The following is a 16,864-nucleotide window of genomic DNA, read 5'->3' on the forward strand; positions in this document are numbered from 1 at the left end:
CGTCCAATCATAGCAGAGATGAGATGAAGAGGACGGGAGAAGACATCGAGGACTCAGAGGGAGTGTGGAGGACGGCGCTGTCCCGAGGAAATGTAAGTGCCTAGCGGGGGGGCAAACTGGCGGCTATTTATGGGAATGCAAACTGGCAGCATTTGATGGGGCAAACTGGGGGCTATTGATGGGCCAAACTGGTGACAATTGATGGGCACAGTGGTGGCATTTGATGGGGCAAACTGGCGGCATTTGATGGGGCAAACTGGCGGCATTTGATGGGGCAAACTAGAGGCATTTGATGGGGCAAACTGGAGGCATTTGATGGGGCAAACTGGTGGCATTTGATGGGGCAAACTGGTGGCATTTGATGGGGCAAACTGGCGGCATTTGATGGGGCAAACTGGCGGCAATTGATGGGGCAAACTGGAGGCATTTGATGGGGAAAACTGGCGGCAATTGAAGGGGAAACTGGCGGCATTTGATGGGAATGCAAACTGGCAGCATTTGATGGGGCAAACTGGGGGCTATTGATGGGCCAAACTGGCGAGAATTGATGGGCACACTGGTGGCATTTGATAGGGAAAACTGGCAGCATTTGATGGGGCAAACTGGGGGCATTTGATGGGGCAAACTGGCAGCATTTGATGGGGAAAACTGGCAGCATTTGATGGGGCAAACTAGCGGCTATTGATGGGGCAAATTGGCGGCAATTGATGGGGCAAACTGGCGGCATTTGATAGGGCAAATTGGCGGCAATTGATGGGGCAAACTGGCGGCATTTGATGGGGCAAACTGGCGGCATTTGATGGGGCAAACTGGCGGCATTTGATGGGGCAAACTGGAAGCATTTGATGGGGCAAACTGGCGGCAATTGATAGGGCAAACTGGCGGCATTTGATGGGGTAAACTGGCAGCAATTGATGGGCAAACTGGTAGCATTTGAGGGGCCAAACTGGTGGCATTTGATGGGGCAAACTGGCGGCATTTGGGGCAAGCTGGCGGCATTTGATGGGGAAAACTGGCGGCAATTGATGGGCATAGTGAGGCTGCAATTGATGTTTTTTTTTAAATTTGGAGCACCAGCCGCCACTGGATCTGTGATCACACTGTCTGTTACGTACTTGCAATATGATTTCATTTAAAGGATGTCAATTCTTCCTTCTATCACTAATATCATCATCATCATCATCATCATCATCATCATCATCGTCGTCATCATCACTTCTCGAAATCCTGTTTTATTGTAAGTGACCAAACAAATGTGCAGATGGTCTATTATCGAAGAAATACAATGGTGTAAAAAATGAGTCAAGTGTCCTGCTACAGGATAAAAAACGATCTGCCTGGAAGGATGGGAGAGAGGAAGAGGAGGAGGGGGGGGGACAGTACAAGGAAAACCCGACAACCAGAGGAAAAATAGGAGATCGGCAATTACTGTATCATCATCATTATCATAGGAGTTCCAAATCAGAAAGAACGAGAGAGACCATCAGAAGAACAGAGAAATACAAGGTGAGAGAGAGAGAGGGAAGGATAAAAGACTGGAGAACTACAAGGAGAGGGAAGGATAAAAGATCGGAGAACTACAAGGAGAGAGAGGGGTAAAAGATCGGAGAACTACAAGGAGAGATAGGGATAAAAGATTGGAGAACTACAAGGAGAGAGAGGGATAAAAGATTGGAGAACTACAAGGAGAGAGAGGGATAAAGACCGGAGAACTACAAGGAGAGAGAGGGATAAAAGACCGGAGAACTACAAGGAGAGATAGGGATAAAAGATTGGAGAACTACAAGGAGAGAGAGGGATAAAAGATTGGAGAACTACAAGGAGAGAGAGGGATAAAGACCGGAGAACTACAAGGAGAGAGAGGGATAAAAGACCGGAGAACTACAAGGAGAGAGAGGGATAAAAGATTGGAGAACTACAAGGAGAGAGGGGGATAAAAGATTGGAGAACTACAAGGAGAGAGGGGGTAAAAGATCGGAGAACTACAAGGAGAGAGAGGGATAAAAGATCGGAGAACTACAAGGAGAGAGAGGGATAAAAGATCAGAGAACTACAAGGAGAGAGGGGGATAAAAGATTGGAGAACTACAAGGAGAGGGAAGGATAAAAGATTGGAGAACTACAAGGAGAGAGAGGGATAAAAGATCGGAGAACTACAAGGAGAGAGAGGGATAAAAGACCGGAGAACTACAAGGAGAGAGAGGGATAAAAGACCGGAGAACTACAAGGAGAGAGAGGGATAAAAGATTGGGGAACTACAAGGAGAGAGAGGGATAAAAGACCGGAGAACTACAAGGAGAGAGGGGGATAAAAGATCGGAGAACTACAAGGAGAGAGAGAGGGATAAAAGATCGGAGAACTACAAGGAGAGAGAGGGATAAAAGATTGGAGAACTACAAGGAGAGAGAGGGATAAAAGACCGGAGAACTACAAGGAGAGAGAGGGATAAAAGATTGGAGAACTACAAGGAGAGAGAGGGGTAAAAGACCAGAGAACTACAAGGAGAGAGAGGGATAAAGGATTGGGGAACTACAAGGAGATAGAGGGATAAAGGATTGGGGAACTACAAGGAGAGAGAGGGATAAAAGACCGGAGAACTACAAGGAGAGAGGGGGATAAAAGATCAGAGAACTACAAGGAGAGAGAGGGATAAAAGATTGGAGAACTACAAGGAGAGATAGGGATAAAAGATCGGAGAACTACAAGGAGAGAGGGGGATAAAAGACCAGAGAACTACAAGGAGAGAGAGGGATAAAAGACCGGAGAACTACAAGGAGAGAGAGGGATAAAAGACTGGAGAACTACAAGGAGAGAGAAGGATAAAAGACCGGAGAACTACAAGGAGAGAGAGGGATAAAAGATTGGAGAACTACAAGGAGAGGGAAGGATAAAAGACTGGAGAACTACAAGGAGAGGGAAGGATAAAAGATTGGAGAACTACAAGGAGAGAGAGGGATAAAAGACTGGAGAACTACAAGGAGAGGGGAGGATAAAAGACTGGAGAACTACAAGGAGAGAGAGGGATAAATGACCGGAGAACTACAAGGAGAGAGAGGGATAAAAGACCGGAGAACTACAAGGAGAGAGAAGGATAAAAGACCGGAGAACTACAAGGAGAGAGAGGGATAAAAGACCGGAGAACTACAAGGAGAGGGAGGGATAAAAGATCGGAGAACTACAATGAGTGAGAGGGATAAAAGACCGGAGAACTACAAGGAGAGAGGGGGATAAAAGACCAGAGAACTGCAAGGAGAGAGGGGGATAAAAGACCGGAGAACTACAAGAAGAGAGGGGGATAAAAGACTGGAGAACTACAAGGAGAGAGAAGGATAAAAGATCAGAGAACTACAAGGAGAGAGGGGGATAAAAGATCGGAGAACTACAAGGAGAGGGGAGGATAAAAGACTGGAGAACTACAAGGAGAGAGGGAAGGATAAAAGATCGGAGAACTACAAGGAGAGAGAAGGATAAAAGATTGGAGAACTACAAGGAGAGAGAGGGATAAAAGATTGGAGAACTACAAGGAGAGATAGGGATAAAAGATCGGAGAACTACAAGGAGAGAGAGGGATAAAAGATCAGAGAACTACAAGGAGAGAGGGATAAAAGATTGGAGAACTACAAGGAGAGAGGGATAAAAGATTGGAGAACTACAAGGAGAGAGAGGGATAAAAGATCAGAGAACTACAAGGAGAGAGGGGATAAAAGATTGGAGAACTACAAGGAGAGATAGGGATAAAAGATCGGAGAACTACAAGGAGAGGGAAGGATAAAAGATTGGAGAACTACAAGGAAAGAGAGGGATAAAAGATTGGAGAACTACAAGGAGAGGGAAGGATAAAAGATTGGAGAACTACAAGGAGAGAGAGGGGTAAAAGACCAGAGAACTACAAGGAGAGAGAAGGATAAAAGACCGGAGAACTACAAGGAGAGAGAGGGATAAAAGATTGGAGAACTACAAGGAGTGAGAGGGATAAAAGATTGGAGAACTACAAGGAGAGAGAAGGATAAAAGACCGGAGAACTACAAGGAGAGAGAGGGATAAAAGACTGGAAAACTACAAGGAGAGAGAGGGGTAAAAGACCAGAGAACTACAAGGAGAGAGAGGGATAAAAGACCGGAGAACTACAAGGAGAGAGGGGGATAAAAGACCAGAGAACTACAAGGAGAGAGAGGGATAAAAGACCGGAGAACTACAAGGAGAGAGAGGGATAAAAGACCGGAGAACTACAAGGAGAAGGGAGGATAAAAGATTGGAGAACTACAAGGAGAGATAGGGATAAAAGATCGGAGAACTACAAGGAGAGAGAGGGATAAAAGATTGGAGAACTACAAGGAGAGAGAAGGATAAAAGATTGGAGAACTACAAGGAGAGAGGGGGATAAAAGATTGGAGAACTACAAGGAGAGAGAGGGATAAAAGATTGGAGAACTACAAGGAGAGATAGGGATAAAAGATCGGAGAACTACAAGGAGAGAGAGGGATAAAAGACTGGAGAACTACAAGGAGAGAGAGGGATAAAAGATCGGAGAACTACGAGGAGAGGGAAGGATAAAAGATTGGAGAACTACAAGGAGAGAGAGGGATAAAAGATCGGAGAACTACAAGGAGAGAGAGGGATAAAAGATTGGAGAACTACAAGGAGAGAGAAGGATAAAAGATTGGAGAACTACAAGGAGAGAGAAGGATAAGATTGGAAAACTACAAGGAGAGAGAGGGATAAAAGATTGGAGAACTACAAGGAGAGAGAGAGGGATAAAAGATTGGAGAACTACAAGGAGAGAGAGGGATACAAGATTGGAGAACTACAAGGAGAGAGAGGGATTAAAGACCGGAGAACTACAAGGAGAGAGAGGGATAAAAGATTGGAGAACTACAAGGAGAGAGGGGGATAAAAGATCGGAGAACTACAAGGAGAGAGAGGGATAAAAGACCGGAGAACTACAAGGAGAGAGAGGGATAAAAGACCGGAGAACTACAAGGAGAGAGAGGGATTAAAGATTGGGGAACTACAAGGAGATAGAGGGATAAAGGATTGGGGAACTACAAGGAGAGAGAGGGATAAAGGATTGAAGAACTACAAGGAGAGAGAGGGATAAAAGATCGGAGAACTACAAGGAGAGAGAAGGGTAAAAGATCGGAGAACTACAAGGAGAGAGAAGGATGAAAGATCGGAGAACTACAAGGAGAGAGAGGGATAAAAGATCGGAGAACTACAAGGAGAGAGAAGGGTAAAAGATCGGAGAACTACAAGGAGAGAGAGGGATAAAAGATTGGAGAACTACAAGGAGAGAGAGGGATAAAAGATCGGAGAACTACGAGAGAGAGGGATAAAAGATCGGAGAACTACAAGGAGAGAGAGGGATAAAAGATCGGAGAACTACAAGGAGAGAGGGATAAAAGACCGGAGAACTACAAGGAAAGAGAGGGATAAAAGATCAGAGAACTACAAGGAGAGAGAGGGATAAAAGACCGGAGAACTACAAGGAGAGAGAGGGATAAAAGATTGGAGAACTACAAGGAAAGAGAGGGATAAAAGATCAGAGAACTACAAGGAGAGAGAGGGATAAAAGATCGGAGAACTACAAGGAGAGAGAGGGATAAAAGATTGGAGAACTACAAGGAGAGAGAAGGATAAAAGACCGGAGAACTACAAGGAGAGAGAGGGATAAAAGATCGGAGAACTACAAGGAGAGAGAGGGATAAAAGATCGGAGAACTACAAGGAGAGAGAGGGATAAAAGATTGGAGAACTACAAGGAGAGAGAAGGATAAAAGATTGGAGAACTACAAGGAAAGAGAGGGATAAAAGATCAGAGAACTACAAGGAGAGAGAGGGTTATTCCGCATACACATGATCGGAATTTCCGACAAGAAAACTTTTTTTCCAACAGAATTTTGGCTCAAACTTGTGTTGCATACACACACAAAATTCTGACCGACAAGAACGCGGTGACTCACAACACTACGACAAGCCCAGAAAAATTAAGTTCAATGATTCTGAGCATGCATCAACTTGATTCCAAACACGCGTGGTTTTTGGTGCGTCGGAATTGCATACGGACGATTGGAATTTCCTCCAAGTACTTTTCTTGTCGGAAAATTTGAGAACCAGCTCTCAAATTTTTCTTGACGGAACTTCCGACAGAAAAATTCAGATGGAGCCTACACACGGTCAGAGTTTCTGACCAAATTTCACATCGGACTTTTCTTTTCGGAATTTATGACCGTGCGCGGCATTAGACTGACAGGAGACCAGAGAAATACAAGATAAGAGAGACATGCAGAGAAATTGAAGTGAAGAAAGGCACAAAGGTAGACACAGAAAGAGAATTGTAGCACCAGCTGGTGGCCCTTTTGTCACGCCTGGAGGAACGTTTACTCTAGCCTAGTAGACAGTCTGCCCTTAGCGATCGGGCTGGGAGAATTTCGTGGGATTACTAAAACTCCCAGTTGGGTGTGAAAGTCCCTACAAATAATTCAAAAGCCCCAATGCTGATAGGATTGGCCATCACTGTAATGCCGCGTACACACGATCATTTTTCGGGTTTTAAAAAACGATGTTTTTAAAAAATGCCATTTAAAACGATCGTGTGTCGGCTTCAGAGCATTTTTCGGGTTCTGAAAAACGACAAAAAAAATAATTCGAACATGCTCTATTTTTTCACAACGTTTTAAACAATGTCGTTTTTCGGGTTGTAAGAAATGATCGTGTGTGGGCTTTAATGACGTGAGAAACCCGCGCATGCTCAGAAGCAAATAATGAGACGGGAGCGCTCATTCTGGTAAAACTAGCGTTCGTAATGGAGATAGCACATTCATCACGCTGTAACAGACAGAAAAGCACAAAGACTGAAAAGCGCAAATTGTCTCTCACCAAACTTACTAACACGCGGTAACACAAGGGTGGCATCATCCGCATGGAACTTCCCCTTTATAGTGCTGTTGTACGTGTTGTACGTCACAGCGCTTTGCTAGAGCATTTTTTTTTTCACGATTGTGTGTGGGCAACGTCGTTTTAATGATGAAGTTGGAAAAAACTTTTTCCAGAGGCTGGAAAATAACGTTTTTTTTTGCAACCTGAAAAATGATCGTGTGTATGCGGCATAAGAAACATAATGACCCAAACAGGCCATCTCCACTGGGGGCAGCACTAAGGAGATGGAGAGGGAGAGAAGGGGAGAGGGAGAGAAGGGGAGAGGGAGAGAAGGGGAGAGGGAGAGGGAGAGAAAAGGAGATGGAGAGAAGGGGAGAGGGAGAGAAGGGGAGTGGGAGAGAAGGGGAGAGGGAGAGAAGGGGAGAGGGAGAGAAGGTGAGTGGGAGAGAAGGGGAGAGGGAGAGGGAGAGAAGGTGAGTGGGAGAGAAGAGGGAGAGAAAGGGAGATGGAGAGAAATGGAGAGGGAGAGAAGGGGAGAGGTTGAGAAGGGGAGAGGGAGAGGGAGAGAAGGGGAGAGGGAGAGAAGAGGAGAGGGAGAGAAAGGTAGATGGAGAGAAGGTGAGTGGGAGAGAAAGAGGGAGAGAAAGGGAGTGGGAGAGAAGGGGAGAGGGAGAGAAGGGGAGAGGGAGAGAAAGGGAGATGGAGAGAAGGGGAGAGGGAGAGAAGGGGAGAGGGAGAGAAGGTGAGTGGGAGAGAAGGTGAGTGGGAGAGAAGGGGAGAGGGAGAGGGAGAGAAGGTGAGTGGGAGAGAAGGGGAGAGGGAGAGAAAGGGAAATGGAGAGAAATGGAGAGGGAGAGAAGGGGAGAGGGAGAGAAGGGGAGAGGGAGAGAAGGGGAGTGGGAGAGAAGGGGAGAGGGAGAGAAGGGGAAAGGGAGAGAAGGGGAGTGGGAGCGAAGGGGAGTGGGGGAGAAGGGGAGATGGAGAGAAGAGGAGATGGAGAGAAGGGGAGAGGGAGAGAAGGGGAGAGGGAGAGAAGGGGAGTGGGAGAGAAGGGGAGAGGGAGAGAAGGGGAGAGGGAGAGAAGGGGAGAGGGAGAGAAGGGGAGTGGGAGAGAAGGGGAGAGGGAGAGAAGGGGAGAGGGAGAGAAGGGGAGAGGGAGAGAAGGGGAGAGGGAGAGAAGGGAGTGGGAGAGAAGGGGAGAGGGAGAGAAGGGGAGAGGGAGAGAAAGGGAGATGGAGAGAAGGGGAGAGGGAGAGAAGGGAGTGGGAGAGAAGGGGAGAGGGAGAGAAGGGGAGAGGGAGAGAAAGGGAGATGGAGAGAAGGGGAGAGGTAGAGAAGGGGAGATGGAGAGAAGGGGAGAGGGAGAGAAAGGGAGATGAACAGAAGGGGAGAGGGAGAGAAGGGGAGAGGGAGAGAAAGGGAGATGGAGAGAAGGGGAGAGAAGGGGAGTGGGAGAGAAGGGGAGAGGGAGAGAAAGGGAGATGAAGAGAAGGGGAGAGGGAGAGAAGGGGAGTGGGAGAGAAGGGGAGAGGGAGAGAAAGGGAGATGGAGAGAAGGGGAGAGCGAGAGTAGGGGAGAGGGGGTCTTTTCATTGATCTGTCTCTCTGGATATGTATCTAATATTCTACGCTTTTTTTTCCAGGTCATGTCACTGAAACAAGAGGATTTCCAGAACTTTCAAGAAGACACAACACCCAAAAACCTAGGAAATGGCTTTCAAGGTAAGAACATCCAACTTACGCCCCATACACACGATCAGTTTTGCTGTTGGAAAAAGTCTGATGAGAGCTTTTGGTCGGGAATCACGACCGTGAGCACGTATGCTCCATCAGACTTTTTCCAACAGGAAAACGGCTGGAAAAAGATAGAGAGCAGGATCTCTTTTTTCCCAGACATTTTTGATCGCGTGTACAAATCCCGACGCGCAAAATTCATACGCATGCTCGGAAATAATTTGAAGAATTGAACTTAATTTTCTTGGCTCGTCGTAGTGTTGTACGTCACCGCGTTCATGGCAGTCAAAAGTTCACCGAATGTTTGTGTGACCGTGTGTATGCAAGGCAGGCCTGAGAGGAATTCCGTCAGGAAAACAGTTTTTTTTTTTTCCGACTGGAAACCCGCTCGTGTTTAGTCCATACATATGGAAGAAGAACAGATACCGAGAATTTACACCCAGCATTAAGGTCAAGGTACCGCCGTGGAATTATGATCCAGTTTCGGCACAGAAGATGATCTTGGAGTCAGTGGGGGTTCCATTGATAAGTCAGAAGTTAGTGTTCTGTCTTATAGTTGGAATTTCCTTAATGTTGTTCCTCTGTAATAATATGAATTGTGGGGCCCACACAAGATATATGGGGTCCCATTGTGTCACTTCTCACTATTTTTCTCTGTGTCATTACTAGGAGTCACCATGCAAGGAGAGATCCCCCGACCCTCCAAAGCCCTCATCTGCTCCCTCTCAGCACTCTGCAATGGACTTCTCTTCATCATCATCATCCTCATCATCACCATCACACGTGAGTCTTCAGTCCACACATTTATCTTCCTGTTTACTATAAGTGAATAAAATATTCTACTGGAGCATCTACCCCCCCCCCCACAAATCTCACTGGCAGCCAGTGGACTCCCTATTAAGCAGAAAAAGCCAGGATATTGACATTGATGAGAGAGATTCCTGATAAAGCTACAAGATTAAAAAATGACTCTCCACAAATCTCCTGTATTGTATCTAGTGTACCCAACTGTCATACCCTCTATCCACCACCAACTCCTTCCCTATTGTATCTAGTGTACCCAACTGTCATCACCTCCATCCACTGCCATCTCCTTCCCTATTGTATCTAGTGTACCCGACTGTCATCACCTCCATCCACCGCCATCTCCTTCCGTATTGTATCTAGTGTACCCAACTGTCATCACCTCCATCCACTGCCATCTCTTTCCATATTGTATCTAGTGTACCCAACTATCATCACCTCCATCCACTGCCATCTCCTTCCCTATTGTATCTAGTGTACCCAACTGTCATCCCCTCCATCCACCGCCATCTCCTTCCCTATTGTATCTAGTGTACCCAACTGTCATCACCTCCATCCACTGCCATCTCCTTCCCTATTGTATCTAGTGTACCCAACTGTCATCACCTCCATCCACTGCCATTCCTTCCCTATTGTATCTAGTGTACCCAACTATCATCACCTCCTTCCACTGCCATCTCCTTCCATATTGTATCTAGTGTACCCAACTGTCATCACCTCCATCCGCCGCCATCTCCTTCCCTATTGTATCTAGTGTACCCGACTGTCACCACCTCCATCCACCGCCATCTCCTTCCCTATTGTATCTAGTGTACCCAACTGTCATCACCTCCATCCACTGCCATCTCCTTCCCTATTGTATCTAGTGTACCCAACTATCATCACCTCCATCCACCACCATCTCCTTCCCTATTGTATCTAGTGTACCCGACTGTCACCACCTCCATCCACCGCCATCTCCTTCCCTATTGTATCTAGTGTACCCAACTGTCATCACCTCCATCCACCGCCATCTCCTTCCCAATTGTATCTAGTGTACCCAACTGTCACCACCTCCATCCACCGCCATCTCCTTCCCTATTGTATATAGTGTACCCAACTGTTATCACCCCCATCCACTGCCATCTCCTTCCCTATTGTATCTAGTGTACCCAACTGTCATCACCTCCATCCACTGCCATCTCCTTCCCTATTGTATATAGTGTACCCAACTGTCATCACCTCCATCCACTGCCATCTCCTTCCCTATTGTATCTAGTTTACCCAACTGTCATCACCTCCATCCACCACCATCTCCTTCCCTATTGTATCTAGTGTACCCGACTGTCATCACCTCCATCCACCGCCATCTCCTTCCCTATTGTATCTAGTGTACCCGACTGTCATCACCTCCATCCACTGTCATCTCCTTCCCTATTGTATCTAGTGTAGCCAACTGTCATCACCTCCATCCACTGCCATCTCCTTCCCTATTGTATCTAGTGTACCCAACTGTCATCACCTCCATCCACTGCCATCTCCTTCCCTATTGTATCTAGTGTACCCAACTGTCATCACCTCCATCCACTGCCATCTCCTTCCCTATTGTATCTAGTGTACCCAACTGTCATCACCTCCATCCACCACCATCTCCTTCCCTATTGTATCTAGTGTACCCGACTGTCATCACCTCCATCCACCACCATCTTCTTCCCTATTGTATCTAGTGTACCCAACTGTCATCACCTCTATCCACCACCATCTCCTTTCCTATTGTATCTAGTGTACCCAACTGTCATCACCTCCATCTACTGCCATCTCCTTCCCTATTGTATCTAGTGTACCCAACTGTCATCACCTCCATCCACTGCCATCTCCTTCCCTTATGTATCTAGTGTACCCAACTGTCATCACCTCCATCTACTGCCATCTCCTTCCCTATTGTATCTAGTGTACCCGACTGTCATCACCTCCATCCACCACCATCTCCTTCCCTATTGTATCTAGTGTACCCAACTGTCATCACCTCCATCCACTGCTATCTCCTTCCCTATTGTATCTAGTGTACCCAACTGTCATCATCTCCATCCACTGCCATCTCTTTCCATATTGTATCTAGTGTACCCAACTGTCATCACCTCCATCCACTGCCATCTCCTTCCCTATTGTATATAGTGTACCCAACTGTCATCACCTCCATCCACTGCTATCTCCTTCCCTATTGTATCTAGTGTACCCAACTGTCATCATTTCCATCCACTGCCATATCTTTCCATATTGTATCTAGTGTACCCAACTGTCATCACCTCCATCCACTGCCATCTCCTTCCCTATTGTATATAGTGTACCCAACTGTTATCACCCCCATCCACTGCCATCTCCTTCCCTATTGTATCTAGTGTACCCGACTGTCATCACCTCCATCCACCACCATCTCCTTCCCTATTGTATCTAGTGTACCCAACTGTCATCATCTCCATCCACTGCCATCTCTTTCCATATTGTATCTAGTGTACCCAACTATCATCACCTCCATCTACTGCCATCTCCTTCCCTACTGTATCTAGTGTACCCGACTGTCATCACCTCCATCCACTGCCATCTCCTTCCCTACTGTATCTAGTGTACCCAACTGTCATCACCTCCATCCACCACCATCTCCTTCCCTATTGTATCTAGTGTACCCAACTGTCATCACCTCCATCCACTGCCATCTCCTTCCCTATTGTATATAGTGTACCCAACTGTTATCACCCCCATCCACTGCCATCTCCTTCCCTATAGAATCTAGTGTACCCAACTGTCATCACCTCCATCTACTGTCATCCTTCCCTATTGTATCTAGTGTACCCAACTGTCATCACCTCCATCCACTGCCATCTCCTTCCCTATTGTATCTAGTGTACCCAACTGTCATCACCTCCATCCAACACCATCTCCTTCCCTATTGTATCTAGTGTACCCAACTGTCATCACCTCCATCCACCACCATCTCCTTCCCTATTGTATCTAGTGTACCCAACTGTCATCACCTCCATCCACTGCTATCTCCTTCCCTATTGTATCTAGTGTACCCAACTGTCATCACCTCCATCCACTGCCATCTCTTTCCATATTGTATCTAGTGTACCCAACTGTCATCACCTCCATCCACTGCCATCTCCTTCCCTATTGTATATAGTGTACCCAACTGTTATCACCCCCATCCACTGCTATCTCCTTCCCTATTGTATCTAGTGTACCCAACTGTCATCACCTCCATCCACCACCATCTCCTTCCCTATTGTATCTAGTGTACCCAACTGTCATTACCCCCATCCACTGCCATCTTCTTCCCTAATGTATCTAGTGTACCCAACTGTCATCACCTTCATCCACTGCCATCTCCTTTCCTATTGTATCTAGTGTACCCAACTGTCATTACCCCCATCCACTGCCATCTTCTTCCCTATTGTATCTAGTGTACCCGACTGTCATCACCTCCATCCACTTCCATCTCCTTCCCTATTGTATCTAGTGTACCCAACTGTCATCACCTCCATCCACTGCCATCTCCTTCCCTATTGTATATAGTGTACCCAACTGTCATCACCTCCATCCACTTCCATCTCCTTCCCTATTGTATCTAGTGTACCCAACTGTCATCACCTCCATCCACTGCCATCTCCTTCCCTATTGTATATAGTGTACCCGACTGTTATCACCCCCATCCACTGCCATCTCCTTCCCTATAGAATCTATAAAAATAAAGGGGAATCCGCGCTTAGGATGTAAATTAATGCTGCTGCCTCCTAAAAAAACCTCAGTAATGAGATCAAAAAAGATGTAGAAAGATTGGGATAGTGGCGCTGCAAATTAGGTCACCCTTAGGTGTTCCGAGTTCCTATGTATTCACAGGTGTTGGGTAATCTGTTAACAGGAAAGATCCAATCCAATGGACCTCCCTAGTAAGAAACACAATCCTTCAGATACCCTATTTAATGGTGCCAATGATATAGCTGTGTTAGAGAGGATTAATGTGGGAGTGTCCTGTTATAGGATCTATTATTCTGATGCCTTAAGGTTTAAATGTCCGATACAAAACTAATTGAAATATATTAAAAAGTAAAACTGTTTCTGATTGCCAAAAACAAAACCAATGCAGGAATTAATATGCAACCTTCTAAGGGGTGTGGACACCGATCTCTGGAGGCAGGTGATAGTCACAGGTGAATGGTGAAGAGTGTTATAGATAAACAAAAATAATGAGCTAAAATATATATGTATATATATATATATTTGGTGACCCCTGTGTTGTGACGAGGTATCGAAAGGGCACTAAGCGCCCTACTTAGTGGATATATTAAGGAGTGATATTCTTAGTTTAAGTGTCTACTACCATTAAAAATAATATATTGCAACATCTAGTAGCACAAAGAAAAAATATATATAAGTATCAATATAAATAGTGCAACAATGTATTGCGAGGTATTTGAGAGTTAATGCAGAGCCTCTCAAAATAAATTCAGTGTGTGATAGATACTAAGTATTAATAAATTGCTGGTAAAAAATAAAATAAAAAAGTTCATATATGCACAAGTGTTCTTGCAACTCAGGGGAATAGAAAAAAGTGAAGGATTATTACAAGGGCTTGAAAGCCACACACTTTTGAACCAAACAAGGTAGTCTTATGTTAACGTTCCTTCATGCGGGTTAACCCTCAATTAGCTGGTGACTTGAAGTGCCATTAACGTGCATTGAAGTATTGGTGACAGCAGTGCTCCCCCACATGGGTCCCCACTCACCAGATGTCGTCACCCCCCAGGGGGCAAAAAGCGGGTGGTGGTGGTACCTCGATGTCTGCAAGGTGATGGTTTCCTACGATCAGTCCTCGAGTGTCTCCTTTTTCCAGGGATCAGAGGGTGCTTGAAATGGTTTTTCAGATGTTCACGTTGGATCATTCATTAGACAAAAAATAAAAAGAAGGAACGCATGGCGTAATACGTTTTGATATTGTTAGGATGTACCCAACAAATTGATTTATTAAAAAGGAAAAAATTGGTCAGTTGGAGTGGAATCTCCACGTGAGTCCCTGCGCAGAGGGAGTTCCAACGAGCAGTGTATTTAAAAACAAACACAGAATAAAGAATTAAAAAATTAAAAGAAAAGAGCCACAAGCTGCCCTAGCACTCTGCACTCTGCTGCTAGTAGTTGCTTCACTGCTGGGACAGCCAACTTAAAATCCTCCCTTGGCGTCCGTATGCACTAGCGCAGTGATCAGCTGAGACAGATAGCGTGCTGGCAGGTAGCGTGTGAGCGAGTGTATGAGCGTCTGTCTAGGTCAACTGACGCGTTTCGTCATGTGACGTTCTCAAAGGCGATGTCTAGTGTATCTAGTGTACCCAACTGTCATCACCTCCATCCACTTCCATCTCCTTCCCTATTGTATCTAGTGTACCCAACTGTCATCACCTCCATCCACTTCCATCTCCTTCCATATTGTATCTAGTGTACCCATCTGTCACCACCTCCATCCACCGCCATCTCCTTCCCTATTGTATCTAGTGTACCCAACTGTCATCACCTCCATCCACTGCCATCTCTTTCCATATTGTATCTAGTGTACCCATCTGTCATCAGCTCCATCCACCGCCATCTCCTTCCTTATTGTATCTAGTGTACCCGACTGTCACCACCTCCATCCACCGCCATCTCCTTCCCTATTGTATCTAGTGTACCCGACTGTCACCACCTCCATCCACCGCCATCTCCTTCCCTATTGTATCTAGTGTACCCAACTGTCATCACCTCCATCCAACACCATCTCCTTCCCTATTGTATCTAGTGTACCCAACTGTCACCACCTCCATCCACCGCCATCTCCTTCCCTATTGTATCTAGTGTACCCATCTGTCATCACCTCCATCCACTGCCATCTATTTCCATATTGTATCTAGTGTACCCAACTGTCATCACCTCCATCCACTGTCATGAAAGCCCTAAACAAACTTGTTCAATGTTATAGGAGGACAATATGAGTTTCTTGCAGATCTACCAAAAAGAAATCCTCTTGGGCCGGATTCAGATACATTGGCGCATATTTATGCCGGCGTAGCGTATCTTATTTACTAGGGTTGTCCAGATACCGATACCAGTATCGGTATCGGGACCGATACCGAGTATTTGCGGGAGTACTCGTACTCGTGCAAATACCCCCGATACCTAAATAGAATACTTCCCCCCCCCTTTCCCCCCCCCCGCCGCTCCTGCCGCATCGTGCCGCTGCATCGAGGGACATGGCTAGAGGGACATTGCTGCATATGTGAGGGACATGGCTAGAGGGACATTGCTGCATATGTGAGGGACATTGCTGCATATGTGAGGGACATGGCTGCATATGTGAGGGACATGGCTAGAGGGACATTGCTGCATATATGAGGGACATGGCTGCATATGTGAGGGACATGGCTAGAGGGACATTGCTGCATATGTGAGGGACATGGCTAGAGGGACATGGCTGCATATGTGAGGGACATGGCTAGAGGGACATGGCTGCATATGTGAGGGACATGGCTAGAGGGACATGGCTGCATATGTGGGGGACATGGCTGCATATGGGGGGGACATGGCTGCATTTGGGGACACATTTAAAAAAAGTATCGGTATTCGGTATCGGCGACTACTTGAAAAAAAGTATCGGTACTTGTACTCGGTCCTAAAAAAGTGGTATCGGGACAACCCTATTATTTACACTACGCCGGCCCAGCGCAGAGAGGCATGTACTGTATTCAGAAAGATATTACTCACCAAGATACGCCAGCGTAACGTATTTTTGACGGCGTAAGGCGGCGTAAGGCAGAGTAAGTGTAAGTGGGCGTCACCCCATGCAAATGATGGTCTGACCGTGTTGCAGAGAGATACGTTGGGCGTATCTTAAACGGCGCATGCGCTGTGACGAGGACGGATTGTCTGCCCCCATCTGCGCATGCGCACAACTACGCCCGGCGTAACCCCTAAGATACGCCGGCCCACTGACTATGCCCAGTGCATAAATACGCCCAGAGATGCACCTGTCAAGTGCAAAAGTACACAAGCATTTTTTAGTACTGCTAGTACTTTTGCATTTTGTTGGAGGCATGTCTGCACCAGGTGCTAAGAGAAAGAGGAAGCAAAATTTCCCCCCTGCTGAGAAGGGTGTGATTATTGAGGGCCTCGATAAATATGGGGCGTGCCTCTATGGGGCACAGGCTGGCACTACCAGCAAGGTGGAGAGGGATCGTATTGTGCTGGAAATAACAACCCAGGTGAATGTCCACATTACTGATAGCTCATATTGCAGGATCTGAGATATTGCAAAGTGTTGGTTTATTCTATGACTCATCTCTCTGTGTAGACTGTTGACATGTTAAATGAGGCTGGCTCTTGAAAGGCCTTCCATTGTGTGAGGCTGTTGAGATGCTAACTAAGACTGCTTCTGTGGATTGAAACTGAGAGT

General features: G+C 46.3%; 1 protein-coding gene across 1 annotated transcript in view; it reads left to right on the forward strand.

The window, feature by feature from the left end:
• The first annotated feature begins 6,251 nt into the window (after positions 1 to 6,251).
• LOC120933815 (asialoglycoprotein receptor 1-like) overlaps positions 6,252 to 16,864 on the forward strand; it is a 35,219-nt gene continuing 24,606 nt past the window's right edge. Inside the window, exons 1-3 of the mRNA XM_040347213.1 lie at positions 6,252 to 6,312; positions 8,517 to 8,595; positions 9,277 to 9,390. Coding sequence (XP_040203147.1) covers positions 8,520 to 8,595; positions 9,277 to 9,390 — 190 coding nt within the window. The 5' untranslated portion in view covers positions 6,252 to 6,312; positions 8,517 to 8,519. The remainder of the gene's footprint in view (positions 6,313 to 8,516; positions 8,596 to 9,276; positions 9,391 to 16,864) is intronic.

The sequence above is a fragment of the Rana temporaria genome, chromosome 3, assembly GCF_905171775.1.
Source record: "Rana temporaria chromosome 3, aRanTem1.1, whole genome shotgun sequence".
NCBI classification, from domain to species: Eukaryota; Metazoa; Chordata; class Amphibia; order Anura; family Ranidae; genus Rana; species Rana temporaria.